Source organism: Haematobia irritans, chromosome 5 (assembly GCF_050003625.1).
Source record: "Haematobia irritans isolate KBUSLIRL chromosome 5, ASM5000362v1, whole genome shotgun sequence".
NCBI classification, from domain to species: Eukaryota; Metazoa; Arthropoda; class Insecta; order Diptera; family Muscidae; genus Haematobia; species Haematobia irritans.
The window spans coordinates 135,090,643-135,106,600 of NC_134401.1; the positions used below are offsets into that span (position 1 = coordinate 135,090,643).

Genomic DNA, 15,958 nt, shown 5'->3' on the forward strand with positions numbered 1-15,958 from the left:
TATGAATCTGCCATAACAAAATACCAAATTGTTCGGTAGGCAGCTTTGTGCCATTTGAGTAGACCAAAGACAATAAACTTTAGGAAGATAGGAAATTGGCTACTGAGGAGATCAAACCATTTATGGTGGTAGTTTCATACTTTTCGTTTATCGAACCAAACGCGTATACGACAAGTATTGACATAGCATTAAAATGCAAATGAAAAGAAATTAAGTGCACGAAATAAATTTCCATAAAGGGGAAAATGTAATTTTTTTGTTGTTGCCTAAAATTTAAAATTGTTTCATTAAGAAAATTAAGTTTTTCATTAAAAAAATAAAAACGAAAAACAAATAAAAAAACAAACATGTATGGAACTAACAATGTAAATGCAACATTTGGTATGACGCAAGCCAATTTCCTATCTTCCTGAAGTTTATTGTCTGATCTTAAGCGGAAATTTCGTTTACATGCCGGTAATACAGTTTTCATGTGTTTCTTATGTTAGCAAAATGTAAATATTGTATAACGAGGCCAAGAGAAATTTTCGTTAGACTATTGAGTCATTCATATTTTAAACCCTGGGGCCAAATCACCGCAGTCGAAATCGAGTACTTCGTCATCGTAATGTAGTTTACGCGGATCACCGTAGTCGTTATCGAATTGTTTCTACTCGAAGTTGAACACGATAGGTAGCATGCTATCGAAAACGAAGTATGTAGTGATTTTAGAGCAGAAAAAGGTAAACAAAAAGAAAAAAGTTGGTGAAAATGTAATTATCTATTTTGGCAAAATACATTTAAGAAAATATAATATTACTTGCATTTAGGGAAACGGATCAAAGAAAGGAATGCTCAGTAGCCTCTTCAAAAAAAAACTTATTTTTTCAAGAACATATTTAAAAGCTTCTTTTGACAGATGAAAACGTCTTTTAAATCTATGGATGTTAAAAACACTCACTTCAAAATAGAATCACTATACTTCAGGCAATGCTAAAGGACTGCTTTTGTCACGAATATTTTTCCTTATTAATGCCACTTTGTACTCATCCTCTGAATCCGAAGACGAGGAAAACAAAAAAACAACTTGGATTCATAATATATTTTTACACATATATTTTAACACACAAAAACAATATAAATATCTCAGAAATAACATAATTTGATAACAAAAAATTATTTTGAAATTCTACTCTCTTCCAATTTCTTATTACCATATGTTTGCAGCAATGTAAAAAAATGTAGTAGACAAAATAAATTACGATCGAATGCGGTGATCCAAAAATTTAATGCGATCGAAATGTTTCTCTATACGAAACAGAACTCGATGACGAATGCGGTGATTTGGCCCCTGTATGCACATCTTCTTTCCGCTACCCATAAGAAATGCATAACAATATTTCTTAACGAAAATTACGTGAGAAGTTGTTATCGAGTGTTTATATTTTGATCCCATAAGAAATTTCTACAAGAGGTGCATAAAGGACCTTAAATGAGAGTTCTAGAAAATGACTTCATTTCGATGCAGTTTTTAATGGACAACAATTTTATGACAGCTTCAAATTTGTTACAAATTAAATAAGCTTATCGTGAAACACAATCTCAATTGCCACCAGCTACATATGAGTGTTGTCATTATCGTAGCAGCTTTTTTGTTTGAAATGTGTTGGCTTATCAATTCGGGCAAAGTGAAATAAACTAGGCGACAGATTTTAGGGATATTCATTTTATTTTTTTAGCATTTAGTTAAAATAAGGCTGCAAGAAAAAATTTTCACGAGAATTTTAAATTAAAGTCTTAATTGAGTTTTAAAAAATATTCAAATTTAATTGATTCAACAAATTTTTTAATTGAAATAAAAATCAATTAAGTTTTTAATTGGGCCAATTAATTTATTTAATTGACTTTCAATTAATTTTTTAATTGATACTGATCATTTCTATGATTGAAGAAATTTCAATTAAAAAATTAATTGGATCAATTAATATCGTGATTGAATTTGATTGAACTTGTGTGGGAATAATTGCAGCGGAACGTTGGATATAAAGGAAATTCCATTTTTTACATTATTTTTTTTTGTCATATTTATTTTTTAATAAATTAAAGCGTTATAAATAAATTGACCCATTAGCTGAAATAAATTTTTTGTTCTGAGGTAAGCCTACACAGAAAAAAAAAATTCACGAAAATGTCTCCAACTAAAAATTTTAATTAAGTTTTGAAAAATATTCAATTAAAATTTAAATTGATTCAACAAATTTTTTAATTGAAAGAAAAATCAATCACAAAAATTAATAGTATCAATTAATTTTTTAATTGATACTATCATTTCTGTCATTGAAGACATTTCAATTAAAAAATTAATTGGATCAATTAATTTCGTGATTGAATCAATTTTTTTGTGTGTAGTACTAAGATCACGTTTTCGCACGAAAAGATACCAACAATCGTATTATTGGCATGCACACAAAATTGTCACCGGAAATTGCATATCGGGTATAAAGATTCACTTGATTCTATAGAAACTAAAATTTTTAGTTTTATTGTATGTGGAAGGATATTAAAAAAAAAACATTTTTGCTATCATACCCATTAGCGTAGCTAGACAATGTTTCTGGGGGGAGGGCTATAGCCCCCCTAGCTAAAAATGTACAGACTGAACTTATAGGTTCAATTAATGTTTTATTTCATAAAATTGAATAAAAAATTAGACATCCAAATAACTCGACAATTAATTTATAATAAAGCAACTAAAAGTAGTTCGACACTTTTCCCAGCAAAAAAATTGTGAGTTGTTCTAAAGGCACAACTTTAAAAGTGCTTCCACAAATGTCCTCAATTATTTTAACTACACAGAAAGTTTTTTTACTTCATTTTTTCATATTTTAATGTGTAATTTTTTGTTTTCTTTTTTTTTTCAAATAGATTAAAAAAGAGTACGAATAAGTAAATTGTTACAAATTATTCAAATTTTGCCACAAAACTGCTAAATTCATTATAGAAAAATCGATAATTTTGGAAATTGTTCGAGGAAAAACGTTTCAAACAAGCGTCAGAATTAAAAATCATAAAAAAAATATAAAAATTATTTATTTGGGAAAATATCACAAAATTTTTTAATTCACTTTCAAAACACTGAATTCGGATCTCACCTTAAGAAGTGATGCAAATTCATTGCAGCGGCTGTTGAAACGGTGGACATTTGTCCTATGACAAGCTCATATTACATTCATTGCTTCTCCGCCAATTTTGCACCACTTCTAGACCCAAAAAGAACATTTTCACTACTTTTTTGGCAACTTTTTTCGCAGCATTATTAAGATATTAATTTATGAAAGAATAGTTTTAATATCAATTACTATTTTTTTAATTAAATTGACTAAACTAAATCAATCATAAGTTCAACCACAGCTCTATTTCATAAATATATGACTTCAAACATTGCCATCGGCAACTGCTACCACAACCCAAGTAATTCGATTGTTCATGAAAATCTTTAGCGGAACTTTGTGCGATTGTATATACTTGTTTAATTTATATAAAAATTAAAAAAAACTATTGACAAATTCTGGGGGGGGGGGGCTACAATTTTTCTGGGAGGGTCTAAGCCCCCTCCCCAGAGGCCTTCCTACGCTTATGATCATACCTAACAATTATTATTATTTTTTTTTTTTTGTAAAAAAGTGTAGACAATTATTTTAATTATATTTTCCCTCTACATTGTTTTCAAAAATTATAAATCAAAACCAAATGACAAATGAGGTGCTAACAAACAATTATGTAATTAATTGCTTAAAATTAAAACCACAACCATATTATTTGCCTAATTTAAGTGTTGGTTGGAACAATAGCTAATTATAATGGGAATCTAATCGCTGCCAACCACACACCCTATAAAGAAAGTGATGATAATATATTGATAGTGAGAGAGGTCATTAATATAATCTCAGAAAAAATTGTCTGCAATAAAGCAAGGTATATAATGGTATGATACTGAAAATGAAAAAATCTTCTTTCTACAGGCCGGAATGCGGCTTTTGCAGAAATTTCAGTTGAGTGTTACACCCCGGTATACATCTTTAATAAAAGCTTCCGAGAAACGAAATTTCATTGTTTGCTAATAACACAGTACTTCTATGGAAGTATACTTTACATATTATAATATGTAAACAGTCGGTAATAACGCCCAAATATTCGTTAGCAAATATAGCAATACATTTCTTATGGGCAGTTGATTTTTCTTTAAGCTCGGTATGTACTTCTAGCGTAATTTTGTTTACATGCCGATAACACAGTTCAACTATGTATTTCTTATGAAAGCAAAATATAAACAATCGATAACAACGGCCCATGCCTTTATTTTTACGATTTTTTTATTTATCTAAATTAAGAGAAATCAAAGCTCAACAGAGCTCGTGTCTGGTGTGACAGCAGTATAAGACACGAACAAACGACCAACAAATGATCGTTTATCTTGGTTCTGTACCGAAGTTTGTTGTGAGCACTAACACATTTCTTTGAGTGCGTTTGTAAACAAATCAAATCAAAAATGTTGTCTTCTCGAACCACCGTTGTAGGTAAAGCGTCATGGTTTATTTGAGCGGGAGAGGTAAAGTGCGATTCAGAATATCTTGCTTAGGCTTCTTGACGTTATTTTGTGTACTTGTTGCGATCGTTGTATGTAGTGTTTATGACTCGTTTGGAGCACTAACAACAACACACACCACGCCACTGAATGTTGTACTGAGAAAATATTTCAGTCATTCAGTCAATCACATTCATTCGCCCGCTAAGGTGGCTGTTGTTCAGCACGCAGTGCAACTCGCTTTAAACTCGAAAGAAAACAAGTGTGTAACATAGAAACAAATCAAAAAAAGCACTTTTGAATAATTTGCCAAAAAGGTGACTAGGGTCAATAAATAAAATTGTTTTAAATTAATCATGTCCAGCACTATGAAGGCTTTGAACACCAATGAATTATTATTCGAAGAGAAAAAGTTGTATCAACCACCTTTGGAGGAACTAAAGGAAGGTTCGTATCGTATTGTAAACATTGTTTGGGGTCGTTTTTTTTCTCACACTGGGGATTTATCTCAACATTCGGCAAATGTATCTGATGGCTATCTACATACATACATATATGGGCCACTAGATAAACATGTGTTTTTGTTTATGGTCGTTGTTCCAGTCAAACGACAACAACAAAATGGCAAGACAAATTGAGTGTCTGGTAAGCTTTATATTAAAAACGGTATCTGTCACTTTGCTCTCTTCCCCTTTTGTTTATTTACCTGGCGATTATTCTCTTGGTGGTTGCCAATGTATTTGTAGTTTATTGTAAGCTTTTCGTTTTGATACCAATCTAAAGCTTTTTTTCTTTGTACAGTTATACAGTCAGCCCTAGCAAAAAATTTTGAAAATGTTTCTGTGGAAATTACTGCTTGTCCCGATCTAAAAGCTCCTCAATATGGTTTAATGGATACAGGTATGATGGAAATTTTGATTTAAAAATATTTGATAAAAATTTTCAATTTTTTATTGATATTTAATTTCTTTCATAGGATTGTGTGGTTCTCCCACTTTGCTGGAATTAGGTGGTGCCCCCTATTTATTACCTTTAGTTCAACATGATAAACTGTATAATGTTAAGGAGATATGTCAAAGAGCAATGGGTGCTGGAAAAATCTTAGCCGGTAAGATAATTAATACTTAGTTAATATAGATATAAAATTTTGAAACAATTTTCTATAGAAATAAAATTTTGACGAAATTTTCTATAGAAATAAAATTTTGGCAAAATTTTCAATAGAAATAAAATTTTGACAAAATTTTCTATAGAAATAAAATTTTGACAAAATTTTCTATAGAAATAAAATTTTGACAAAATTTTCTATAGAAATAAAATTTTGACGAAATTTTCTATAGAAATAAAATTTTGGCAAAATTTTCAATAGAAATAAAATTTTGACAAAATTTTCTATAGAAATACAATTTTGACAAAATTTTCTATAGAAATAAAATTTTGACTAAATTTTCTATAGAAATAAAATTTTGGACACATTTTTCTATAGAAATAAAATTTTGACGAAATTTTCTATAGAAATAAAATTTTTGCAAAATTTTCTATAGAAATAAAATTTTTGCAAAATTTTCTATAGAAATAAAATTTTGACACAATTTTTTTATTGAAAAAAAAAATTGACAAAATTGTCTATAGAAATAAAATTTTGACATAATTTTTTTATTGAAAAAAAATTTTGACAAAATTGTCTATAGAAATAAAATTTTGACGAAATTTTCTGTAGAAATAAAATTTTGAAAAAAAAAATTCTATAGAAATAAAATTTGTTCAATTTTTTTTTTCAAATTCAATAACTATAATAAGTCTACTGATTCCACTTATTTTGATATACACCTTAGTGAATTTTTGGGTGATTTATGCAACCCAGCTGGTTACAGAAAAGTTCAAAAAAGTACGTGGAAATAAGGATACCAATTTTCACGTTCGCGGATTTGACGTGAAAAGTGGAATTGAAGTTGATATCCGAACATGGGTAAAAATGTTCTATAGAATTAAAATTTTGACAGAATATATAGAAATAACATTTTGACAAAATCTATAGAAATAAAATTGTGACAAAATTTTCTATAGAAATAAAGTATTGGCAAAATTTTGTATGGAAATAAAATTGTGACAAAATTTTCTATAGAACTAAAATTTTGACAAAATATTCTATAGAAATAAGATTTTGACGAAATTTTCTATAGAAATAAAATTTTGACATAATTTTTTTATTGATTTTTTTTTTTAATTTTCTATAGAAATAAACTTTTGAAAAAAATTCTATAGAAGTAAAATTTTGACAAAATTTTTCTATTGAAAAAAAAAATTTTTGACAAAATAGTCTATAGAAATAAAATTTTGAAAAAATTGTCTTTAGAAATACAATTTTGACACAATTTTCTATAGAAATAAAATTTTGAAAAAATTGTCTATAGAAATAAAATTTTGGCAAAATTTTCTATAGAAATAAAATTTTGAAAAAATTTTGTATAGAAATAAAATTTTGACAAAACTTTGTATAGAAATAAAATTTTGACAAAATTTTCTATAGAAATACAATTTTGACAAAATTTTCTATTATAGAAATACAATTTTGACAAAATTTTCTATAGAAATACAATTTTGACAAAATTTTTGAGAAAATTTTCTATAGAAATAAAATTTTGATAAAATTTTCAATAGAAATAAAATTTTGACAAAATTTTCTATACAAAATAAAATTTTGACAAAATTTGCTGCAGAAATAAAATCTTCACAAATTTTTTTATTAAAAAAATTTTTTTTTTGACAAAATTTTCTATAGAAATACAATTTCGAAAAAATTTTCTATAGAAATAAAATTTGTTCAATTTTTTTTTCAAATCCAATAACTATAAAAAGTCTACTGATTCTACTTTTATTGATTTCCACCTGGCTGGTTACAGACTATTAAAAAAAAGTGGAAATAAGGATACCGATTTTCGCGTTCGCGGATTTGACGTGAATAGTGGAAGTGGAATTGAAGTGGATACCCGAACATGGGTAAAAATTTGCTATAGAAATAAAATTTTGACAAAATTTTCTATAGAACTAAAATTTTGACAAAATATTCTATAGAAATAAGATTTTGACGAAATTGTCTTTAGAAATAAAATGTTGACGAAATTTTCTATAGAAATAAGATTTGGACGAAATTTTCTATTGAAATAAAAATTTGACAAAACTTTCTACAGAAACAAAATTTCACAAAATTTTCTATAGAAATAAAATTTTCACAAAATTTTCTGTAGAAATAAAATTTTGACAAAATTTTCTATAGATATAAAGTTTTGGCAAAATTTTCTATGGAAGTAAAATTTCGACAAAATTTTCTATAGAAATAAAATTTTATTTTAATTCCTCAGCGGTACAGCATTCTTGCAATGATTTCTAAAATTATTCTAACCGAAAAGTCCACCGACATCTGGAAAATTGGACAGAAATGCGTCCTCCAATGCGGTGGGAGAACATATTTTAAGGTCGATAACGTTGTGCACTGTTCATTGAAACAATTTTTGTAACGAAGTTTATATGAGTATTTAAATTTTGTGTCCTAAAATTTGAGCCAAATAATCTTTAAAATTAAGTATATTTAATATAAAGTTTAGCCATTTGCTAATTTGATATTATCATCAATAAATCGTTTCAAATACTTTCAGTTGGTGCTGGTGCTGGTCCCTATCCTTTGCGTAATTCCAATTGTGAGGGCATTTATAATATGGGTATTACTCCAGAAGGTGAACTAAAAAATGGCAGCTATACAGCTAAAGTATCTGGTTTAGAGGAATCATGTGTTCTCGAATCAATACCTGACACTGAACCACGTTGTGCTCTTCTTCTAAATCTTTTTGTATGTCGTGGTGAACCTGGCTCTGTAATAAAAATAACTTGCAAAAAACGTACAGGACATTTGAATTTCATCGAATGTATCCGTTTGGGTTTATTCCAAAAATATGGAGAGAAATGCGTTGGTGAGTATATTGAAATTGATTGAATAAGTTACCAATTTATGTCGTTGGAGCTGAGATTAATGTTAGCGGTGAATTAGATCGATAAGAACCATTTTTTTATGTTTAAAAGACTAATGACATATTTTTGCACTTCCGATTAACTTATACGCATATCTTATGGATAGCAGACATTTCGCTAAAGGTAAATACTGTGCTTAAGATCTATATGCACCACATACGAAATTTCCGCTACCCATTAGAAATCTATTACTATATTTGCTAATGAAAATTCCGTGAGGTGTTGTTAACGATTGTTTACATTTTGCTCCCATAACAAATGCTTGGCAAAACTGTGTTATCGGCACGCATACAAATTATTTTCTAGAACTGTATACCGGCCTTTAATGCTTAGTACTAAGTTCGTTTCTGCGAAAAACGAATATCTTCATCTATCTCCGTAAATAGGGTCTCAAACCCAGGTATGTTAACATATTTATGCGAAATAATATGCCTGCCTATTTTTTCGTGCGAAAAATCCAGGGTTGTATAAATATGTGTTTGAAAATTATCAAAACAAAGATGTATTTATTTCGCGCCAACGGTTTTTATATGGAGTATAACAGTTTTTCGTGCGAAAACATGATCTTAGTACTAGGCTTAATGGTGAAATATCACCGTTTAATACAAGTTTTGTATGCGATCAGCTGTTTTGGCGATAAAAGAAACTATAACTGGAGATTAAAACGTTTTTGTTGGTGTCTTAGATTAGTAAATGATTCGGGCCGACGAAGGGATGAAACCGAAAGCTGTCCTAAACCATTTAGATAATGATAACAGTAGAATACCGAAGGCCGTCCCAAACCATACAGATAATGCATGGAGATACTTTACCATTCAAGATTTTAGGTTGCCTTCAGATTTAAATATTATCTAAATTATGGTCAGAGTTATAGATCCGTTCTTCTTATGAATATATTCAATTGGAGAGAAGCAGGGAGCTGTAAAACAGATGAGACAGCTTGGAAATCAAAAGTTTCAAGATTCTCGTCCACTAGAGGCGCTGAAGTATATTTTGTTGTTGTTGCAACGAAATGTCGACCTATTAATTGGGTGCCAAACAGGGTTGCCAAAAATAATCTACCAAAATTTTGAAAAAATCAAAATTTTATTTCTATGGAAAATTTTGTCAAAATTATGGAAAATTTCGTCAAAATTTTAATATTATAGAAAATGTCGTCAAAATTTTATTTCTATTGAATATTTTCTCAAAATTTTATTTCTATAGAAAATTCAGTCAAAATTTTATTTCTATTGAAAATTTTCTCAAAATTTTATTTCTTTGGAAACTTTTGTCAAAATTTTATTTCTATAGAAAATTTTGTCAAAATTTTTTTGTCAAAAATTTATTTTTATAAAAAATTTTGTCATAATTTTATTTCTATAGAAAATTTTGTCAAAATTTTATTTCTATAGAGAAATTTGCAAAATTTTATTTCTATGGAAACTTTTGTAAAAATTTTATCTCTATGGACAATTTTGTAAAAATTTTATTTATATTGAAAAGTTTCTCAACATTTTATTTCTATAGAAAATTCAGTCAAAATTTTATTTCTATTGAAAATTTTCTCAAAATTTTTTTTTTTATAGAGAAATTTGCAAAATTTTATTTCTATAGAAAATTTTGTCAAAATTTTATTTCTATAAAGAATTTTGTCAAAATTTTATTTCAATAGAAAATTTTGTCACAATTTTATTTCTATAGAAAATTTTGTCAAAATTTTATTTCTATAGAAAATTATGTCAAAATGTTATTTTTTAAAAATTTTATTTTTATAGAAAATTTTGTCGAAATTTCATTTCTATAGAAAGTTTTATTTCTTTAGAAAATTTTGTCACAATTTAATTCTATAGAAAATTTTGTCAAAATTTTATTTCTATAGAAAATTATGTCAAAATTTTATTTTTTAAAAATTTTATTTCTATAGAAAATTTTGTCGAAATTTCATTTCTATAGAAAGTTTTATTTCTTTAGAAAATTTTGTCACAATTTTATTTCTATAAAAAATTTTTGTTAAAATTGTATTTCTATAGAAAAATTTGTCAAAATTTTAATTCTATAGAAAAATTTCTATTGAATTTTTGTCAAACTTTTTTTTTTTATTGAAAGGTTGGTTAAAATTTTATTTCAATAGAAAATTGATGTATCCCTTAATTGGAGTGGTATGTTTTACAAAATCTACCAAAACATCAAGAATTCTATAAAGGAACTCGTAAAACATTTTGCTTTCAGTGTAGTCGCTTGTCGGCAGCACTTGGGATGCTGACAAATAAACCTTGTTGACCAGTGCTGCCGCTAGTGGAAAATTGAGTGAAGTAGATTTTAGAAAAAAGTGGAGTAGATTGAATAAAATTGAAGTAGCATACATTTTTGAAAACAAAACAATAGAATTCATTTTATTATACCCTCCACCATAGGATGGGGGTATATTAACTTTGTCATTCCGTTTGTAACGCATCGAAATATTGCTCTAAGACCCCATAAAGTATATATATTCTGGGTCGTGGTGAAATTCTGAGTCGATCTGATGTCCGTTCGTCCGTCCGTCTTTTGAAATCACGCTAACTTCCGAACGAAGGAAGTTATCGACTTGAAACTTCGCACAAGTAGTTGTTAATGATGTAGGTCGGATGGTATTACAAATAGGCCATATCGGTCCACTTTTACGTATAGCCCCCATATAAACGGACCCCCAAATTTGGCTTGCGGGGACTCTAAGAGAAGCAAATTTCATCTGATCCAGCTGAAATTTGGTACATGGTTTCAGCATATGATCTCTAACAACCATGCAAAAATTGGTCCACATCGGTCCATAATTATATATAGCCCCCATATAAACTGACCCCCCCAATTTGGCTTGCGGAACCTCTAAGAGAACCAAATTTCATCCGATCCGGCTGAAATTTGGTACATGGTGTAAGTATATGGTCTCTAACAACTATGCAAAAATTGGTCAACATCGGTTAATAATTCAATGATTAAAACCGCTATGTTCATCGTAATTAAAGGAATAGGAAAAACAATTAGGTAATATGGGGAAAATTTAAAAATTTGAAGCAGAACAAAAAGTGAAGCAGATTTTTGGAAGAAGGAGTGGCGAAGTAAATTTTGTGAAAATGAAGCAAAATACTTCGATTGAAGTAGTAGCGGCAGCACTGTTGTTGACAACCTATAAGGCAATTGGCCGGTCAGTAGTAAACTATGCTGCACCAGTGTGTACACCTCAGATAAGTGATACGCAGTGCTATGACATACTCGTATAGACCTGCCAGAAAGATGCCCCCTTGCGATAAAATATCTCTGCCGTACACCCCTACATCACCTTTATGTGAAGACCAAGATCATTGCCATTTTGTGGATAGGCAACCACCACCCAGAAATGTAAGAGTTAATCTAACAGGTTGTCTGATAAGTCCCCGGTCTGACACATAGATGGCATCGCTAGTATTAAATGCATATTATTTTTATATAGTACCAACCTTCAAATGATTCGTGTCAAAATTTGACGTCTGTAAGTCAATTAGTTTGTGAGATAGAGCGTCTTTTGAGAAGCAACTTTTGTTATTGTGAAAAAAAAGTGGAAAAAAAGGAATTTCGTGTTTTGATAAAATACTGTTTTCTGAAGGGACAAAATACGGTGGAAGCAAAAACTTGGCTTGATAATGAGTTTCCGGACTCTGTCCCAGGGAAATCAACAATAATTGATTGGTATGCAAAATTCAAGCGTGGTGAAATGAGCACGGAGGACGGTGAACGCAGTGGAAAGAGTTGGTTACAGAAAGAGTTGGTTACCGACAAAAACATCAAAAAAATCCACAAAATGATTTTGAATGACCGTAAAATGAAGTTGATCGAGATAGCAAAGGCCTTACAGATATCAAAGGAACGTGTTGGTCATATCATTCGCTCTTGAAGGGAACTATGTTGAATAATAAAAACAAATTTTGACAAAAAAAAAATGTGTTTTTCTTTGTTAGACCAGGGACTTATCAGTCAACCTGTTACATTATCTAGAGCGCGTGATCCACCGCTACAGAGTCTCTAAATCTGAGGATACTGTAGCTGAAGCGGTGGGAAGCTTAATCATATTCTCGGAGTCCTGCCACATCCCATAGCACCGGAGGAAAGAGACCTCCCACGGCAGACTAGCCCTAATAGTTTTGGCGCAATTCCTGCTTATCAGTGATTGATAGTAGCGTAGCTGACGTGTGTCCCATCTGTTATTAAGGGCCACACACCTCACCTTTTCGCTTGCCCAGTCAAACCTACTCGCTTCACTTCCAGATAACTGTGGCCGTATACCATCTTAGTCGCAGAGTTCCTCGATCTGGATACAACTACGCAATACAACAACACCTGGGAAAATGTGCAAACTAGAGGTGAATATGAGTGAAATTTAATTCAAACTATGGAAAATTGTGACTCACGCTCTTAGTTTGTATTTGAATTATTAGAATATAACAGTAGCTGATTCTGCTTTGTTGTTTTAGCAAACAACAGCAGATTATTTTGCTGTTTTGAGCAGATTTTTACTACAAATAAAATTCTTTGGATGTAGTTATAAATCCACTTACCTAATCGTTAATCTCGAAGTTGGAGTAGCATCATCCGACACGCTGGACAAGAAAATCTATTATTTCTTCCATTACCTCATTGTTTTATCGTCGATTGATGTTTTGCCATACCATACAGAAAAACATTTCCTCCTATAATTTTCTTTACAGCTACATTTATGGATGTATTTAGTCCATTTTAGATGGCCACATAGTATGATACAGCTTTATTATATTGTTATTATCACAACATTTATAACATTGTTTTAATGCTTCATTTCCTTTGTCCTCAGGTATGGGTGGTATATTTAAAATTAACCAAGGCAAAGCTTATCAGCATGTCATGAGGGATTTCAGCAAAACCCCCATAGTCAATGAGACGGAACTTAATCAATGGTTGAAATTCTTTGAGATGCCAGCAACATTAAATGCCCTGGGTACACTGATAACTCATGAAAATGTAAGTAAAGCTATCACTCTCTCTCAGCGCCTCCGAGCCTCCACACTTCCAGCCTTCATCGACCCTAATGCCAGAGATTAATTCAGTTGTTTTTGTTTTTATTTCTAGGATTTGGATTTACGTTTACAACATTTTCATTCATTCTCCACATCAAATTGGGGTGGTCACTATCATTACGATACCACACCTGAGACAGTGGAATATGAGGCTTACTTCAATGTGGCTGAACGTGTAGTGAGAGTGGATAAACCATTGGAGACTCATAAATTTGGAAGAGATTAATGCAGGTTGCTACACTCATAGAAAAAATCATGCACGGCGTGCTCATTTCAAAACGATTCGTTCATGAAAGCGAATCAACACACATGTGGTGTCAAACTGTCAACAGGCGGTGTCAATCTGACAACGATAAAATGACACCATGCGTTGTCAAAACAACAACCAGCGTTCATGATCTGACAACGTTATGGTTACGACTTTATAAACAAAATTAAAAAAAAAAAACTTCCGCTAGCGTGACTCGAACCTGTGTTTCCTGCACCATACGCGTTAACAGTCGCCTTAGCACATTGCACCACCGAGGGATTTGCCATAATAACGTCTAACGATTATTTTAAGACTTTTCATGGCCAAAGAAAAACGAATGCCGTTCATGAAATTGTGAACGCCCGTGGACGAAATTGTGAACATTCCGTTTTGATTTTTTGTGAACGTTTCCGTTTCATTTTGTCACCGTCCGTTCACGACTATGGAACGTAATTTTTTCTATTAGTGTAGACAAATGGAAGTGTATAAGGAGCTGTAGAGGAGTGGGCTGCTATATTTGGCCAGAATATATTGCCAGTTTACCGGTGCTATCTTTTATGATTTCGTTTTATTGTTGCGATTCAGTGAATATTGTCTATGTGTGTGTGTATATATATGTTTGCAACAATAAATTGTATATTGAAAGAATTTTCCAACCACAAACCAAAGGAATATTCTTCATTTTGACTCACCTCTTAAGAAGTCATTTTCACAGTCACCCGGCTCTAGTGAGGTTTAGTTATTTTCATACTCATTTTCGTTTTATTTTTATGTGATTGTTATAAACTGCTTTTAATGCAGATAATAACTATACCATTTATTAAATGAGGCCGCAGAGCAGCAGAATGTTAAATAAGCATCTTCCTTTTTGATGTTGTTATTGTATTCATTCTTGCTGTTCTTGTTGTTGTTGGTTTTTCTCTCCATTAAATCCATATTATTTGATGTTATGTGTATAATAAGTGTTCTTCGTTGAGCTTCTGTGCTTTGTCTGCTTCATCGCTGCTGCTGCTGCTGGTGTTGTTGTATCAAAAATGATATTGAACTTATTATCACAGCAAACCGAACAAACAACAACAAAAACAAGACTAAAACCATAGCAGAGTATAATGAGGCCATTGTGTGTGAGAATCTATGTGGAGTGATGGTTAGAGGGGGGGTCATTATCATCCTAAGATGTCAGCGTAGTATACATAAACACCACTAAACACCATCAGTGAACAAAGCATTAGGTTTTTCTGTCCTTGTTGTTGGCTGGGTGTGGCCTCTCCAACAATTTTATCACACTGCAAAAGGAAAGAGATACATATATGTTTTATCTTTATCGGTTTGATATGTGCTCACTGAAATTTCTCAGTTTATAAGAGGCCAGACAGCCAATCAGAAAAATATAATGTTGTTAACATTTTAAGGCTCTCTTTACAAACTTAACATTTGCCCCCTTATATGTTATGCTCTCTAACTATATGTTACTCTCTTTACTATCTGTTTTAAAATTTAAGGTTGTTAAGAGATGGTAAAATCATTCAGGGAACAAAAATGTACATACACTGAAAAATATGTACTGAAAAGTGTTCATTAAAACTTCATTTATTAAATTTCATCAAATTGTTTTCTGTATCCTATACCTATGCAATATTCTTTAAAATAATTAACTCTTAATTTAGAGTTTAGACGCTAAAATTAAAACATAAATCAGTAAAAAGAAGTATAACATTAAATCGCTTTGATGCAAATTTTATTAAAACTTGATGGGGAATAAAGGGTGATACGGTCAAAAACGCGTGTAAATCGGTGAAATCGTTTATTTAAAAAATCAAATTAAATTTCTTTTTCAAGTTCAATTAGTATAAAATTCAGGAAAAATACTCAGTTAGGCTTTCGCTTTTCCAAATCCGAATTGCCGGGCCTCACGCTTGACACCTGCCATCAGATTTTGTACAGCCACCTTGTTCACCTTCTTCGCCGCAGAAAGCCAGTTTCCCTTGAATTGCTGCTCGTCCTTAGCAGTTTTTTTGGTCTTCTTTAGGTTCCGCTTGACAATAGCCCAGTATTTCTCAATTGGGCGGA

The 15,958-nt window shown here is 30.7% G+C and overlaps 1 protein-coding gene across 1 annotated transcript; it reads left to right on the top strand.

The window, feature by feature from the left end:
- The first annotated feature begins 4,707 nt into the window (after positions 1 to 4,707).
- On the top strand, positions 4,708 to 14,556 carry LOC142238729 (ester hydrolase C11orf54 homolog). Its single transcript, XM_075310440.1, has 7 exons — positions 4,708 to 5,011; positions 5,366 to 5,464; positions 5,541 to 5,672; positions 8,221 to 8,532; positions 13,416 to 13,582; positions 13,691 to 13,874; positions 14,357 to 14,556. The coding sequence occupies exons 1-6, from the start codon at positions 4,921 to 4,923 to the stop codon at positions 13,862 to 13,864; spliced, it is 975 nt and encodes a 324-aa protein (XP_075166555.1). The 5' UTR covers positions 4,708 to 4,920; the 3' UTR covers positions 13,865 to 13,874; positions 14,357 to 14,556.
- Positions 14,557 to 15,958: the final 1,402 nt, after the last annotated feature.